We start from the raw sequence: 18,099 nt of genomic DNA on the forward strand, positions 1-18,099 counted from the left end.
GTGATGTGCTTTAAATGTATGGTATACACGCAGCCAATAAATATGAAATTCAAATAGACATAAAAATCAGTACTGACAGCAGCAGAGGCGAAATCACAGAATAATCCAGCAGAAATGTAATAAAACAAAACTAACCCCCAATGGCCCTCTGGAACAAAAAGGCCTTACAGCACTACAGAAAGCCAAGAGTGAGAGAGCCAGGCAAATGTCCTGAGAAGAGAATTGCAAGGCCTGGGCATGATGACAGAAAAGGCCTGCCCTGTGTATCTACCCACTTGATCTCCAAAAGCGCTGGGATGCTGAGCATCTAATGAAGACCTGAAAGTGGGCAGGGTTGTACAAGAGAGGGCGGCAACCTTATCCCCAGCCCATTTAGAAAAGGGCTGGGGAACCTGTGGCCCTCCAGAAGTTGTTGGACTCCCAACTCCCACCAGCCCTAGGCTGCACGGTCAGTAGTCAGGGATGATGGGAGTTATAGTCTAGCAACACCTGGAGGGGCAAAGATTAGGCACCCCTGATTCATTTTATATAGATATTAATTTATTACATTTATATCCTACCTTTCCTTCAAAAAGCTTAAGGTGGCATGCATGGTGCTTCCTTACCACATTTTATCCTCACAACAACCCTGCGAGGTAAGGTTAGGCTTAGAGACAGTGAAGGGCCCAAGGCAACCCAGCGAGCTTCATGGCTGAGTGAGGATTTCAACCCAGGTCTTCCAGGTCCTAGTCTGACACTCTAACCACTATACAATACTGCTATTGAAAGGGCCAAAAGATTGCAGGGACCTTAAAGATAATCTTGTCAGTGAGGATATCAACAATCTTCCAAGGAAAACCACTGATTTGTACAATATGCTGTGGTTGGCTAAAACACATACCTCATAACCCGTAATTGCTATCTGGTGCATGGAGTCATTCGCCGACTTGATGATATCAAGCACTGTGGCTAGAGCTTCTTCTAGTTCAGCAGTGCCTTCCGAATTCTTGCTGCATTTCAGCATTTCCTGTTTTTAAAATTGACACATAAGGCAGACTCTGCATCAGAAGACCTCTTTGACATTTTCTGTCACAGAAACATCTTTAAGCACAAATTCGTGGCAAAAAAAGGCACCCTTGAGTTCAGGCAAACAACCATTTGCCAAGGTAGAATTTATTATCGTGGTGTGCCAGAAACACTTGATGTGCTTCAACCAAATGGTGAGGGAAATCTTGTATTTCTGTACCAGATCAGAAATCCAGGGATCCAGCTAGGGATGGGAGAGAAGTCCAATTCAGTTCGCATTTAAAGCCAAATCTATCAAATTCGTACTTTCCAAAACAATATGAGGACCGAAACATAGCCATCCTTCAAAATTCGCATCTATCCAAACATATCCAATTGCAGCTTTCCAACTAATGTTTACAATAATGCATATATTCAAAGAAAACGTGCATAAAAATGAATATATTCATGAAAATAAAATATAAAAAGCATTATTTTAGGAGAAATTGCTTGAAAAATGTGTGCGTTAGTCAAAACTTTAAAATTGCTGAGGGTCTTGGCCTCTTAATGATGTTCTGCCTGTTGTAGCAATCGTAATGTGCTGTACTAGATACTGTATTATTTTTACTAATAGAATTCAAATTGTAATACAATAAAATACAGTATAAGAAATAAAAGAAGCAGTTAACAATAAATATGAATATCAATATTTCATGTGATGGATGTGCCGTGTCTCATCTTCAACCACAATATCACAGATATGCCGCAGGATCGTTGAATGAAGTTCACAGACCACTGGTGGTCCGCGGAGCACAGTTTGGGAACCCCTGCTCTAAATAAATATAAAATAAGTAAATGTTCCACCACAGCTAGTGTTATACACTGGTGAAGGGGGGAGGGATGGGGAGCATGGAACAGGCAACAGTTCCAAGTCTTTTGTAGCATCTCCTGCTGCCCCCATGTTGTCTATGTTCATCTGAAATGGCTTTTGTGATGTTCCTATATATTAGTGTATATATGGTAAGTGCTGGTTGTTTAGAGTATACATGGTAAGTAGTGAAAGAGGAGGGGAAGTGAATGGGCAATAGAATGCTTGATGATTGGCTGAATGTTAAAAATGGCTGACAGTATAAATGAAAGGATGACAGGTAAATCTGGGGGAATGTGAGGTGGTGAATTGTGGAATCTGGGGGGAGAAGAGAAAGAGTGGATTGCTTGGTGGGGTTTAGAGAGTTGTTTACCAGGAGGGAGGTGGAGTTCGGATTAGTATTGAGAAAAACCATATGCTTATGTGCCTTAAGAAGAAATCTTGTTAATCTTGTTAGCTTTGTTATCTATAATAAATACTTAATTTGGTTTACCAAAGGCCTGATCCTTGGCTGGGGTTTCACAGACCAGAAAGGAGAGTAAGGTAATGACCAAGGCTGAAGGGGAACTGTAACAAATGGTGGCAGCAGTGAAGAGAATAACAATACCAGTATTCAGAGTCTCTGGGAATACTAGTATTGGGACGTTACTGGTGGTTGCCTAGCAGGGGGATCTGTTGAGATCTGTGCTAGAGCGGGGAGAGAAACCATAAGAGAGTGCGGTCCGGACTGGTGGAGTCCCTGGTGGTGCCTAGAGACAGGCAGTAACCACGCGCAGGTAGGAACCTGACAGGGAGAGCCAGGGAAGGACGCATCACAGCTTTGTTATGTGCCTCCAAGTTGACTACGACTTATGGCGACCCTATGAATCAGCGACCTCCAATACCATCTGTCATGAACCACCCTGTTCAGATCTTGTACGTTCAGGTCTGTGGCTTCCTTTATGGAATCAATCCATCTCTTGTTTGGCTTTCCTCTTTTTCTACTCACTTCTGTTTTTCCAAGCATTATTATCTTTTCTAATGAATCATGTCCTCTCATGATGTGTCCAAAGTATGATAACCTCAGTTTCATCATTTTAACTTCTAGTGATAGTTCCGGTTTAATTTGTTCTAACACCCAATTATTGGTCTTTTTCATAGTCCATGGTATCTGCAAAGCTCTCCTCCAACACCACATTTCAAATCAGTTGATTTTTCTCTTAGCCGCTTTTTTCACTGTCCAACTATCACATTCATACATACACACCATGTGTTTAAGAAAGCCTACCTTTGAAGATGAACCCTCAAGACATCTAGAACAGAAACTTTTGGCGGTTAATTTCTTCCAGAGATTACACCCTTCAATACATACATATGCCTTTCCCTGAAGTCTAATGCTTTGTTATTTTTCCTTCTGCAGAAGGTTTGATGCCACTTATTTCAAAGTTCTCCCTGTCCCACACCCCAACTGTCTCTTACATACTTAAAATGTAAGATCCAACTTAAAATGGGGAAGGCTGGTAGTGCAGTGGGAGAACATCTGCTTTGCATATAGAAGGTCCCAGATTCAATCCCCGGCATCTTGAAGTAGGACTCAGAGAGCCCCCTACTTGAAACCCTGGAGAGTCGCTGCCAGTCAGTGTAGACAATACTGAGCTAGATGGGCCAATGGTCTGATTCAGCATAAGGCAGCTTCCTACATTTTTAAACTATTGAATTGAAAGGCATTTTGGGCCAAGCCATTGCCCCAATTTATACTTAAATCCCACAAGTTTTCATTCCACAAGTATATAAAAAGCCGCACCATCTACAATGCACATTTAAAATAACTCTCTCAAATTAACAGAATTATGGGTGCTTACGCAGAAGTTCTTGTTTTTTGTTTAAGTTGTTGTTGTTATGTGCCTCCAAGTCGACCACGACTTATGGAGACCCTATGAATCAGCGACCTCCAATAGCATCCGTCATGAACCATCCTGTTCAGATCTTGTAAGTTCAGGTCTGTGGCTTCCTTTATGGAATCAATCCATTTCTTGCTTGGCTTTCCTCTTTTTCTACTCCCTTCTGTTTTTCCCAGCATTATTGTCTTTTCTAATGAATCATGTCTTCTCATGATGTGTCCGAAGTATGATAACCTCAGTTTCATCATTTTAGCTTCTAGTGATAGTTCTTGTTTAGTTAATGAGAAGACCTGATTCACTAGAAAAGACAATAACGCTGGGAAAAATGGAAGAGAGTAGAAAAAGAGGAAGGCCAATGAAGAGATGGATTGATTCCATAAAGGAAGCCACAGACCTGAATTTACAAGATCTGAACTGGGTAGTTCATGACAGATGCTCTTGGAGGTCACTGATTCATAGGGTCACCATAAGTCGCAGTCGACTTGGAGGCACATAACAACAACACCCAATTAACTGTCTTTTTAACAGTCCATGGTATCCGCAAAGCTTTCCTCCAACACCACATTTCAAATGAGTTGATTTTTGTTTAAGTACTGCTTGTGAAAAATGTTTGCAAGACATGACTTCCTGTTTCCTGGAGGGGGTGAAGACCAAGCCCCTCTCTTTGTATGAGCTTTGCGCCAATGTAACCAGGACCCTTCATCAACCTGGTGCCCTCCAGATGCTTTCAACTACAACTCCCATCAGCCCCAGCCAGCACAGAGAAGGTGCGGTTTTTTATATACTTGTGGAATGAAAACTTGTGGGATTTAAGTATAAATTGGGGGCATTGGCGTGGCCCAAAATGCCTTTCAATTAAACCCAAGATCTTTTGCATAAGCACCCATAATTCTGTTAATCTGAGTTATTTTAAATGTGCATTGTAGATGCATAGATCTTTTGCATGAGCACAGGAAGTTTAGAGTGCAGCACTTATTACTCAGGTCATTTTGGGGGTGAATCTGTGTGCACGGTGGTAATCACCCCAGAATCTGCGGAGTGGAATCGAAGCAAACTGGTCAAGAGAACTCTGGCTTGCTGTTGAAGTAGGCTTGAATGTCTGTTTTAAGGGCTGACATGTCCTGTCTTCCTGGACCCTGCTGGATTGTGGGAAACAGAAGGCTTGGCAATACTTTAGTCAATCAGAGATCATATACCTGTACTCCCTACATCCATCAGTGCTGAGCGACCTTGTGCTGGATAAGATCAGAAAGGCTGGCAGGGCTTTGAAATGGAAATGGACTGCCTTCAAGTCAATTCTGACTTATGGGCAACCCTTTGAATAGGGTTTTCATGGTAAGCAGTATTCAGAGGGGGTTTACCATTGCCTTCCTCTGAGGCTGAGAGGCAGTGACTGGCCCAAGGTCACCCAGTGAGCTTCATGGCTGTGTGGGGATTCGAACCCTGGTCACCCAGGTCGTAGTCCAACATTGTAACCTACACCACACTGGCATTAGATGTGCTTTATATATGCATGGGGGGGCTAGATGGAGCGGCACAGCCAGCACTGAATCCATAGCCCCGGCTCTCATAATATGTCAACCCCCAAAAAATAATTAATTAAAAAGAAAACAAAATACTTGTTTTACAGGAGTTTGTCCTGATGCTATTCACTGATACAGAACTGAATTTTAGCGAGCAAAGATGCGGTGAAAGAAAAGATCAAATCAAGGGTCAGGAAAATTTGGAGGTGTAGAGGAATCAAAGGGAGACTGCACCGTCCACAACATTAGTACACCTCTCTTCTGCTTCACTTAATTTTATTTTTGGTTAGCTCTGGGTTTTGCTAATAGAGTTTTGTTTGTTCTGAGGCATTTGGAGCCCAGTTTGCTTTTTTGCCTTGTCCAACACTCTAACCACTCTGGCTCTAAGGAAACTACTATTGAGCTGGGAATTTAATAGGCTTTTTACTGGTTTGGATTGGTGGAAGTTTTAGGAGGATGTAATTTAGGGCTTGACAGCCAGTGTGGTGCAGTGGTTAAAGTGTTGGACTACGACCTGGGAGACCAGGGTTCAAATCCCCACATAGCCATGAAGCGCACTGGGTGACCTTGGGCCAGTCACTGCCTCTCAGCCTCAGAGGGAGGCAATGGTAAACCCCCTTTGAATACCGCTTACCATGAAAACCCTATGAATAGGGTCACCATAAGTCGGAATCAACTTGAAGGCAGTACATTTACATTTTAATTTAGGACTTAATAATATATATGCTTTATTGGTAGTTGTTTGGTTATTTTTATTTGCCCATCTGATATTGTTTTCTATTTATAAGTCGATTTATACATTCTTTTTATTCTCATATTTTACTTATTGCTGTGTTAGTTTATTTTCATCATTTCTGTGTTTCGACTTAAAATAAATCTTTCCAATTTATTTTATTTTTGCTCTGACTCTGGTCCCTTATTGGTTACCACCACTAGCTCACTGGAGCAAAATTTAAGAACCTGTTTTCAACACTGTGCTGGCCTACCTTTGGGACTGAAGGCTCACAACTTCTTTGATAGAGATTCTGAAGCAGAAAATGCTTTACACCGCTTTATGAAAGACTTGACAGAAACCTGGGAAAGAAGACCTCATGCCTTCCACCTCCACAGGATTGGGGTTCCTGTACCTTGCCCCCTTTCAGCCTCTCCTAAGCAATTGTTGCCCCCACACACACACCTAGAGTGTTAATACCATAAGGTTAGGCTGGCTGTGTGTCCAGCTTTACAGAAGACAGTCCTCTATTTGAAGAGCTGAAAGAACCATAAAAAAAGCCTCTGGAGTTGGTTGCCAGGACAGGGGATAAAGGAATGTTGGCACCATTTCATTTTTAATGGCTTTTGACCCAGGCGGGCTCTGATTGACAGGTAGCTCGAATCAGCCAGTCAGAGAGAATAATGTAGCTAGGAAGGCACTGTTTTAACACCCTTTTGGAAGTTGGCACTACTTGTTTTACTTGACGACCATGATCCACTCATTACAGATATGGTGGCGAGATTTTGTGTGGCGGCCATGGCACGCAGAAAGAGCTTGGCCCAAGCATTTTAACACTTGTTGTAACTATTTTGTACCTGATCTGGTCAATGTTTACAATCTTGTTTTAAATTTGCTAGTCTTGTACCGAAATAAACAAATCAATCAAGCTTGTGCATTGGAGGAAGACCTGACCTCTGCACCTGGACATGATGGAGGATTAGAGAACTTGGCAATCTTAAAGGGACAAGCTAGCCTAAGGCAGAGCGTTGCCATGGGTGCTATCACTGGATTAGAGAAATCACATAAATATGTCCCATATTCTAATATGGATTTTAACAACTATATTATTAAGCATAGTTATATAGTATATTTATATTCATTGGATAATATGTATAGGGGGAGGGGGCTTCAATTTGCCCCATCAACAGTTAGCACCTGAACAGCAGACCAAGCAGGGGCATAGCTCACCTGGTCACAGTCTTGCCCCCAATGGTGAGATGTATTGTAACTTCTATTAAAATTATAGTAATTATTTCTACATTTGCCTCTAAAAATAAAAATTAGCACATGCAAATTTTATGCAAATCAGGTGTCTTCTTTAGTGATGCATTTCCTCTTTTTTGGGAAATGCAGAAGTGGCCACCCTCCAGGAGGTCCAAAGCGGTTCCAGACATGGAACTGAAGTGCCCGTGACACTATCTTAGAAGCAATGTATCTTTCCAGCCTAAGTTTCTTTCGAAAACACCCTCTGAACACCAGGTAACCTTGACTCAGCAGTGAACACAAACCAGTGACAGTCAAGTTAAAATAGCAAAGACATTTGCAACAGAGCATATAGTTAACCTGTGCCCAATTACTGCTTCAAGGTTCAAGTAACTTATTAAGACTTGAGATTCCTTTTCAGGAAAACAGTATTGTAACTGGTAATGTAGACACGCTATATTCATGTGTCAGCTTAATCCCATAATTATAACGAGGGAGATCTGCTTGCCAGTGTTAAATATGATGGGAATTTAGTGCATCATAATGAGGGTTCTTCTCTCTCTTGATTTGTTCTGTTGTGTTTTTGAAGATGATATCATACTTTTTAAGGCTTTGAGAAGGTTGTTTTTAAGGACACAGTTTGGTCCTTATATAATTATGGATTTTATAAAAACGCAAATCCAATTAATAATATTAATCGTATTATTACTACTGCTACTACTACTAATGACTATAATGATGGGGGGTCTGACCCCGAGACACAATTCCAGGTTCCAGGTTCAAAGGCAGTGCAATTACAAGAAAGAGAATTTCAACAGAACATTAGGAAGAATTTCCTGATGGTACAGGCTATTTGGCAACTGAACAGACTGCCTCAGAAGGGTGCTGGAGCCTCCTTTATTACAGGTTTCTATGCAGATGCTGAATGGCCTATCAATGAAGGATGGTGTAGCAGTGGATTTCCTGCAGTGGCAGGAAGTTGGACTTAGTAACTTTTGAAGCCCCTTACAACTCTACAATTCTATGATCATTTGTTGGGGACAAACAACAGAACTACTGCTGTCAGGCCTTGCTTTTGTAAGTTCCCCAGAAGTATCTGGTTTGCCCATGTTTGGAAACAGGACTAAATAGACCCAGCAACACTGTTCTTATATCCTTGTGTGCTCTTTACACCCACTGAGGACTGCACTGAGGACTGCAAATGTATCAGTCTCACCAGATCTGCAAAGGATATCATTTCAGCAACCTATGGTTGCTGTGGTTTTCAGTGCAAACTACTTTTTGTTATGCTACTTAAGATGGTTTATGGACCAGTCCTTTTTTTTATTAAGGTGTTTACCTGTTAACCTGTTTACCAAAAGTCCACATTTGCTGGTTGCCAGGTGAGAAGACAAAAACATCAATGTCTCATCCTCCATCAGCTCTAAAGGTCCATGTTTGTTCAACTTTTCCATTGGTCACTGCTCTATGAATTTATTATAGGCACCACAATACCCGGAGGAGGAAAGGTATTTGCAACACACGCTTCACTTCAGAGATACAAATAGTCTTGCGGGAGGGGAATTAAACAAAGAATATCATAGCAAATAATTTTTAGGACAAACACTGCACAAGCAAATAAGCAGGGCCTTTGACTAAAAAGGTTGCTTACAGTCATCCTAGGATGATAGCACCTGAACTAGCTTAAACACACGACTTGTTTACAAACTCAGAAGGTGAACTGGAAGGTGATAAGCATTGAAACTGAAGATAAGGAGCTCTGATAAAAGACATGTGTTGGTAACTCAGGGCCAAGCTAGCTGTGACAACAGCACACACCATTCTCAATAAATGCAGGCCTGCTCTAATCATGAGTAAAACAGTGTGTGTATATGATTAAACACCTAGAGGGGTGCATGAATCAGGAGAGCTGAACCTTTCCCATAGCTATCACTTGCCTCTCCACAGGAACTTTTCTCCCAGCTTGGCTTGTTCTGGTATTTGGGTCCAGTTGAGATAAAATGCCATCAGAGAACAAACTGAGAACAATGTAACCAGGAACTCTTCCCTCATTGCCAGGTGCCTCCTCAGACCAACCTTTGATTCACCAGCTGAATCACATGCTTAAGCTTGTTAAAGTGCAATTAACTTAGGGTAATTATGTAAGCAATAGGAGGCTGTGCATTGGCTTAGGACTTCCTTGGCCAGCCTGGTGTCTTCCAGAAGTTTTGGACTATAAGTCCCATCAGCCCCAGCTGTAGATGAAGTTATTCTTTGTGTATATGAAGTTATTGTTGAGTTCAGGTTACAGTTTTGGATAAACAACTTCAGAAACATCCTTAAGTAGCACACAATCAATCCCTACCATAGTTATTTATTTGTAAAGTTAAAGCCAGCTTTGGATAATATGACAGGGCACTTACTATTGTAGAGAAATGAATGAGGTAGCAAATTAAAGCAAAGATTTGCAGGAAAATAATGGTTTTGCCAATCTGGTCCCAAAACCAGGGGAAAAAATCAGAATTAAATGTTTGCTACAGACTTTAACATTTCCATGGGTGTTGGCAATAAGAGCTCTGATTTCAGTATAATGAAATAAGCACTCGCTAGCCACTGGTTCAAACACTGGATTGATAGCCCATATATGCCCACTCAGCCACTTTGATCTGCCGAACTGGCACTAGGGTTGCCAGGCTCAGGGCCTGAGAATGATTCTGTATCATAAGCAGAAGAGAAAATTCAGCCAAGTGCAAGTTTTCTTGCAACACTGTAATGGGAAAAACCACAAGGTGGAATTCTCCCTTCCCCCTGCACAAATTTAAAGATACAGAAGACCTCTTGGTTGCCAGGCCCAGCCTCCAAGAGCTTCCACTGCTTTTAAAGATGCAGAAGACCTCTTGGAGGCTGGGCCTGGCAACCAAGAGGTCTTCTGTATCTTTAAAAGTTGTGCAGGGGGAAGCGAGAATTCCACCTTGTGGGTTTTCTCATTACAGTGTTGCAAGAACACCTGCACTTGGCTGACTTTCTCTTCTCCTAAAGATACAGGATCAGTCTCAGGCCATGAACCTGGCAACCCTAGGTGCAAATCTGTAGGCAACAGCAAGAAAGCTTACTACTATAGAACGTGCACAGCAAGAGCAGAACGGGGATGAGAAATGAAGTATTAGAATTCAGAGGCAGGCCAAGGCCATGAAACAGAACAGAGAAGAAAGAGGAAGACTAAGGACAATGCTATCAGTGGCTACTAGCCATGATGGCTGTGCACTACTTCCACTATCGGAGGCAGTAGTCCTCTGAATACCCATTGCTGGGACTCGCAAGTGGAGACACTGCTGTTGCACTCATCCCGGTTTCCCACAGGCATCTGGCCCACACCTGCAGTATATAGTTAAAGCAGTATTATACAAGTTGAACAGTCATGGCTTCTCCCAAATAATCCTGGGAACTGAAGTTTGTGAAGGGTGCTGAGAGTTGTTCGGAAACCCCTAGTCCCCTCACAGCACTACAACTCCCTGAGCAGTTTAAAAATCCTTCCCTCTTCTCAGAGACATCTGGGAACTGCACCTCTGTGAGGGAAATAGGGGTCTCTTAACAATTCTCAGCACTCTTAACAAACTACAGTAGGGCCCCATTCATACGGTGGGTTACATTCCGGACCCCTGCTGTAAAGCGAAAACCTCTGTAAAGTGGAACCCATTGAATAGAATGGTGCGCGATGCCCAAAAACCACTGTAAAAGTAGAACAAGTGCCGTATGAGTGGGGCTTTAGTCTAATTGAGACCGCTGTATTAGTGAATTGCTGTAAAGCGAAGCGCTGTAAAGCGGGGCCCTACTGTATTGGGAGAAGCCATAACTGTTAAAGTAGCGTCATAGCATTTTAAATGTATAGCGCAGACGTCATAGGTAGCCACTGTGAATACAGGGTGCTGGGCTAGGTGAACTTTTGGCCTGATCCAGCAGCCAGGCTCTTCTTATGTTTCTTAATGTTCAGGAACACATTCTCATGACAGGCATGGCATAGCTATCCTGGCAGTATTTATACCTATTCAAGGTTAGGAAGGGCCAAACAGCTTCAAGGGGCAGTTTTACACTGTGACATAGCACTATGTGCAGGAAAAGTGCTGGTTTAGCTACCCTGTAAGAGCTCCCGGCTCTTCCTCTAGAAGCCAAGAGTCCTTTTCTACATCTCCAAACACCAAGTCTTTCTCCCCAACCTATATCCTAACCCTCCATAGTGCTCTCACAAATGCATTCCAACCCACTGAGTGCAGAACTGGTCAAACTTGATTTTGTCCCGATGGCTACACTGATCCTGCCAGAGAATTTTACTGGCCTGAGATCTAATCTTACATCTGCTTACTGGTATTCCCACTCAGCCACCCACACACACCGAATAACAACATAGATAGAAAATCAACTAAGTTTATTACTGCTGTTCTGCCAACTTTGAAACCTAGTTTGTTTTTCACATGTCTGTTTTTTCTTACCACTCACCACCCCCTGGTTTTGTAGTTGTATAAGGGGCAACTGGCATGCTGATATGAAGCACTAATTCCTATTCCAAGGATGGTTCATCTGTATCAGGAATGGGGATTTTTTTCTGTCCAAGGGCCATGTTCCTTACTGGGGAACCTTCTGAGGGCGACACGCCAACAGGGGTGTAGTCATAGAATCATAGAATAGTAGAGTTGGAAGGGGCCTATAAGCCCATCAAGTCCAACCCCCTGCTCAATGCAGGAATCCAAAGCAAAGCATTCCCGACAGACGGCTGTCCAGCTGCCTCTTGAATGCCTCCAGTGTCAGAGAGCCCACTACCTCTCTAGTAATTGATTCCATTGTCGTATGGCACTAACAGTTAGGAAATTTTTCCTGATGTCCAGTCAAAATCTGGCTTCCTGCAACTTGAGCCCATTATTCTGTGTCCTGCACTCTGGGACGATCAAGAAGAGATCCCGGCCCTCCTCTATGTGACAACCTGTCATGTACTTGAAGAGTGCTATCATACCTCCCCTCAGTCTTCTCTTCTCCAGGCTAAACATGCCCAGTTCTTTCAGTCTCTCCTCATAGTCGTCCAGGGTCTTGGGTGTGTGTGTCCTAGACCCCTTACTTTTTTGGGAGCAGGGTCTCAGCAGGGTCCCAACGTCTCCAGCATATTATGAGCCAATCAGCACAAAAGGGGAGCATGTTAGCCCCTGGGAAGAGTCTTCTAACATGCTTCCTTGTCCTGCTGATTGGAGCTAATCAGAATGAAAGGAGGTGAGTCAGCCAATCATAGTGAAAGGAGGTGAGTTTCAGTAGGTAACACACTCCCCTTTCATGCTGATTGGCTCCTAGGGACATCTGTTGTTGTGGGAGAAGGCATTCACAAGGATCCCATTCTCAACACAGCAACAACAACAAAAAAGGAGGGTGAGGGGGCATAGCTATGGCTATCATGAAAGGACCCCGCACTTCTAAATTTGCCACTACACTACTGCATGCCAGTGGTGGGTGACGCCAGAGACCAAAATGGGCACAGCAACAAATGTAAATGTAAAAATAAATGGAGAAACAAATAAAACCAACATGGTAGTAGGTGTCTACTACAGACCCCCTGGCCAAGAGGAGGTGGTAGACGAGGCCTTTCTCAAACAAATCTCTGAAATCTCAAGGAGGCAAGAAGTAGTAGTGATGGGGGACTTCAACTACCCGGATATCTGCTGGGAGACAAACTCTGCGAAGCACAAAGCCTCCAACGAATTCCTGATGGGCCTTGCTGATAATTTCCTCTTTCAAAAAGTAGAAGAAGGAACAAGGGGATTGGCAATCCTGGACCTGATCTTAACTAACACGGACGAATTGGTCACGGGAATTAAAGCGGTCGGTACCTTGGGGGAAAGTGACCACGTAATGCTGGAATTTGTGATTCTGGGGAAAGCCAAAGAAGAATATAGTCAAACATGGACCTTGGATTTCAGGAAAGTCGATTTTACCAAGCTCAGGGAAATGATGGGTAGGATCCCATGGCTAGATAGACTAAAGAAAAAAGGAGCCCAAGAAGCGTGGGAGTTCATGAAGAACATATTACAAAAAGCGCAATCACAAACAATTCCAAAGAGAAAGAAAAATGGAAGACATCGGAAAAAGCCAATGTGGCTACACGGAAGACTGGTGGAGGAGGTAAAAGTAAAAAAGAGCATGTATAAAGAATGGAAGGAAGGACGCATCACCAAGGAAGAGTACCAACGAGCGGCTCGGGCTTGCAGGAATAGCGTAAGGAAAGCTAAAACTCAGAATGAGCTGAGGCTGGCGAGGGAAGCGAGGAACAACAAAAAGGGGTTTTTCAGATATGTTCGAAGCAAGAGAAAGACCAAGGAAACGGTGGGACTGCTGCTCAATGAGGATGGCAAAATGTTGACAGATAACAAGGAAAAGGCAGAACTGCTCAATGCCTATTTTGCCTCCGTTTTCTCCCAAAAAGGGAACAGTGTGCAACCTTGCATCGGTAGCAATCTCAGTAAGGGGTCGGGATTGCATTTCGAGATTGATAAGGAGATAGTCAGGAAATACCTAGTTAACCTAAATGAGTTCAAATCTCCAGGGCCTGATGAACTGCATCCCAGAGTATTGAAAGAACTTGCGGATGTACTCTCGGAACCTCTTGCCATCATCTTTGAGAAATCCTGGAGAACGGGAGAGGTGCCGGAGGATTGGAGACAGGCAAACGTCGTCCCGCTCTTTAAAAAGGGTAAAAAAGAAGATCCAGGGAATTACAGGCCGGTCAGTCTGACTTCAATACCGGGAAAGATATTAGAACGGATAATAAAAGAGTCCATTGGCAACTATCTAGATGACAATGCTGTGATTAGTAGGAGGCAGCATGGGTTTGTCAAGAAAAAATCCTGTCAAACTAATCTCATCTCTTTTTTTGATCGGGTCACTAGCCTAGTAGATGGTGGAAATGCTGTAGATGTCATCTATCTAGATTTCAGCAAAGCGTTTGACAAAGTCCCCCACGACCTTTTGATTAGCAAACTCGTCAAATGCGTACTACATGGAAATACTGTCAGGTGGATTCACAACTGGTTGGAAAACCGTACTCAAAGAGTGGTCGTCGGTGGCTCTGCTTCGGACTGGAAGGAGGTTTCGAGTGGAGTGCCACAGGGTTCTGTCCTGGGGCCGATACTCTTCAACATTTTTATCAATGACTTAGATGACGGGGTGGAGGGAAGCCTTATGAAGTTTGCGGATGATACAAAACTGGGAGGGATAGCTAACACAATGGAAGACAGGAATAAAATCCAAAGGGACCTGGATAGACTAGAAAATTGGGCTGAAATTAATAAAATGACATTCAATAAAGACAAATGCAAGATTCTGCATTTAGGCCACAAAAACAAAATGCACGGGTACAGGATGGGAAATACCCAGCTTAGCAGTAGTGCGTGTGAGAAGGACCTTGGAATTGTAGTGGATCGCAAGTTGAACATGACCCAGCAGTGTGATGCTGCGGCAAAAAAGGCAAACGTGGTTTTGGGCTGCATAAACAGAGTTATAGTTTCCAGGTCGAGGGAAGTAATAGTCCCACTATATTCTGCATTAGTCAGGCCTCATCTGGAATACTGCGTTCAGTTCTGGGCGCCTCATTTTAAGAAAGATATAGACAAGTTACAGCGGGTTCAGAAGAGGGTGACGAGGATGATAGCTGGTATGGAGAACAAGTTTTATGAGGAAAGGTTGAAGGAACTTGGCATGTTCAGTCTGGTGAAGAGAAGGCTGAGGGGCGACATGATTACACTCTTTAAGTACCTGAAGGGCTGTCACATAGAGGAGGGTACAGATTTGTTCTCTGTTGCCCCAGAGGGTAGGACTAGGTCTAATGGTTTTAAGTTGCAGGAGCGTAGATTCAGACTGGACATTAGAAGGAACTTCTTGACAGTAAGGGCAGTTCGGCAATGGAACCGGCTGCCTAGGGAGGTGGTGGGATCCCCTTCGCTGGATGTCTTCAAGCAGAGGCTGGACAGCTATCTGCGGGAAATGCTCTAGCTGTGGATTTCCAGCTGTGAGCAGGGGGTTGGACTCGATGGCCTACAAGGCCCCTTCCAACTCTATGATTCTATGATTCTTTCTATAGTAGATTAATTTCTACACACACTCAGACACCCCTCTCTATCTTCCATCCAGGCAAGCAAGAGGAATGATCAGAGTTCAAGGACCCTTTCCAGCCAGTCAAAAACAATCCAGGGGTGAAGCAGGACCAGTGAGGGGTGTGGCCAGAGCTTGGAAAAGTTACTTTTTTGAACTACAACTCCCATCAGACCAATCCAGTGGCCATGCTGGCTGGGGCTGATGGGAGTTGTAGTTCAAAAAAGTAACTTTTCCAAGCTCTGGGTGTGGCTTGTGGAAAGTGGGTGTGGCCTGTGGAAAGTGGGTGTGGCCTGTGGAAAGTGGGTGTGGCCTGCACTAGGGGGAGTTCTGAGGCCCAGATAGAGAGGCCTGGAGGACCACATTTGGCCCCCAGGTCTGCAGTTCCCCACTTTTCATCTATACAAGTGGTGGGGAAAATCTATTGTCACACCAAAAGAAACCTCTCCAATGGGACGTATCTCCTTAATAAAGTATTTTCTGCTGGGGCGGTGTCTTGCTGTTGACATCATCCTAACCGTGGCATTCAGAAGCATCCCTAAATGATCCCCCTCCACTTATTCCTAATAATATTGCCCTAAACTTGGGTCCAGGTGGCAACTTTTTTGCACTGCTGTTGCCACAAGTTAATGCTAAAGTGGATGTGTGGGAAGCACTACATCCCCATCCAAAAAGATACAGCACCACTCAAGGATATTTTTGAGAGTTCTTATCCCAGGGAGTCACTTCGCAAAAGGGATGACATGGTTGTCTAATTACTCAATTTTTCTGCTGGAGTAACTGCCCTTGTTGACTGAGAGACAAATGAAACCTCTTGCTATCAAAAGTAGGTGCTTTGATTAATAACTGGAGTACCAAGTTATTTTTTATTTTTCCTTACATTTACGTCATGCCTTTCTTCCATCATGGAACCCAAAGTGGTGTACATGGAGTTTCCAGGCAGTCTTCTATCAAGGCACTGATCAGATCCAGAGCTGCTTAGCTTCAGCAAGGTGGTGGCCTCATGTGCCTTCATATCATAAACCATGGTTTTCATTCCATGAGGTTCCAGTCTAACCAAACAACTCCGCCAGAGAGTATTTCCACCGGTTGGTATCCAAACAGCACAAAGTCTCTCATTCCGTCAGTATGAGGATTTACGCTTGCACAATGGAACTTCTCTCCTTTCCTCCCCCTGCCCCCATCATCTGCTCTGGGGATTCCCCCAACCCTCTGGAACACATTTGAGGGTGTGTGAGGAGGGGAGAAAGTTCCATTGTGTATGGTAAATCCTTGAGCTAACGGAATGAGAGCATCAGAGACTGACTGACCACTCTTTTTTGGTACCTTAGCCACAACAGCAAAGGCATTATGTTGTTCTTTGGGAGGAAGTGCAGGATAGGAATGTAATTAATTAATTAAGGTTTCAGAGTTTGATCCAGAGTTCTTTTGTCTGGGAGGTGGGGAGATGGCCTGTTCTGGATGGGGCTGCACTCTCCTAGAAGGGGCAGGTCTGTAGCTTGGGGGTACTCCTGGATCTAACATTGTCACTGAAGGCTCAGGTGACTTCAGTGGCTAGGAATGCCTTTTTCCAGCTCTGTTTGGTTCACAGCTTTGGCCCCTTTTGGACAGAGATGGGTTGGCCATAGCACTCCACACTCTGGTAACTTCCAGACTGGATTATGCAATGCCCTCTACATGGGGCTGCCCTTGGAGACAACTCAGAAACTTCAACTGCTCCAAATGCAGAAGCTAGATTACTGGCAGGGGTCCCCTTTAGAATTCGTATAACCTGTTTTAAAACAGCTGCTTTGGTTGCCAGTTCATTTCCAGGCCCAATTCAAGATGTTCACATTCGTGTTTAAACCCTTACAGCAGTGTTTTTCAACCTTGGGTCCCCAGATGTTGTCAGACTCCAACTCCCATCAACCCCAGCCAGCTTAGCCAATGGCCAAGGACGATTGGAGCTGTAGTCCAACAACATCTGGGGACCTAAGGTTGAAGAACAGCGCCTAAACAACTTAGGCTCCAAATATCTGAAAGAGTGGCTCCTTCATGACAGGCCTTCTTGGATGCTGAGATCAGCAGAGGGGCCCTTTCAATAGTTCCACCACCCTCAGAAGCTGGGAAAGCTGTGGGACTCCCTCCCGACAGAAGTGCATCTGGCAACTCCACCGTACAATTTTTGGCAAATGCTGAAGACACACCTCTTTACTTTGGCCTTTGACATCAGAGATGTATATTTTTAGGCCCCAACACTATTTTTTGTGACATTGTGATTTTAGGTTGTTTCTAACTATTTTTAAATGGTTGTAACCCTCCCTATGACCTTTGGGTGAAGGGCAGGTAAATAATAATGATAATAATATCCCAGTCCCAAGATCAGATCATACAGATTTAGTCAACGAAGAAGTTAACATACACAAAGAACATAGGGTTGTATTCAACTATGTCCTGCTCAAAGTAGACCCACTGAAATGAATGAACCGAAGTTAGTCATGTCTATTAACTTCAACGGGTCTGCTCTGAGTAGGGCTAGCATTGAATACCACCCATAAAATTGCAGTCAAAGAAACAGAATGTTTTAATATTTATTTCTAGCTGACATAACAGACCAGTGCTTATTAGCCTACTTGGCTCCGGAACAGCAAAAGAATGTAGTTACTAGGTGAGAATCCCAGAACTGCTTCCAGACAGGTGGCTCCTCATTGTTCTTCTGCTGAAAGCTACAAGCATGATCGCAACTGACTTTCCACACTATTGGCGATATTGCACCTTTTCTGTATGTTCATCCCGCTTTGTTCT

General features: G+C 43.6%; 1 protein-coding gene across 1 annotated transcript in view; it reads right to left on the minus strand.

Annotated features, from left to right (window-relative positions):
- The window catches only part of MCF2L2 (MCF.2 cell line derived transforming sequence-like 2), a 283,600-nt gene that overhangs the window by 48,869 nt on the left and 216,632 nt on the right, over positions 1–18,099 (minus strand). The window contains exon 21 of the mRNA XM_061637410.1: positions 881–1,006. Coding sequence (XP_061493394.1) covers positions 881–1,006 — 126 coding nt within the window. The remainder of the gene's footprint in view (positions 1–880; positions 1,007–18,099) is intronic.

This window comes from Rhineura floridana, chromosome 7 (assembly GCF_030035675.1).
Source record: "Rhineura floridana isolate rRhiFlo1 chromosome 7, rRhiFlo1.hap2, whole genome shotgun sequence".
NCBI lineage: Eukaryota > Metazoa > Chordata > Lepidosauria > Squamata > Rhineuridae > Rhineura > Rhineura floridana.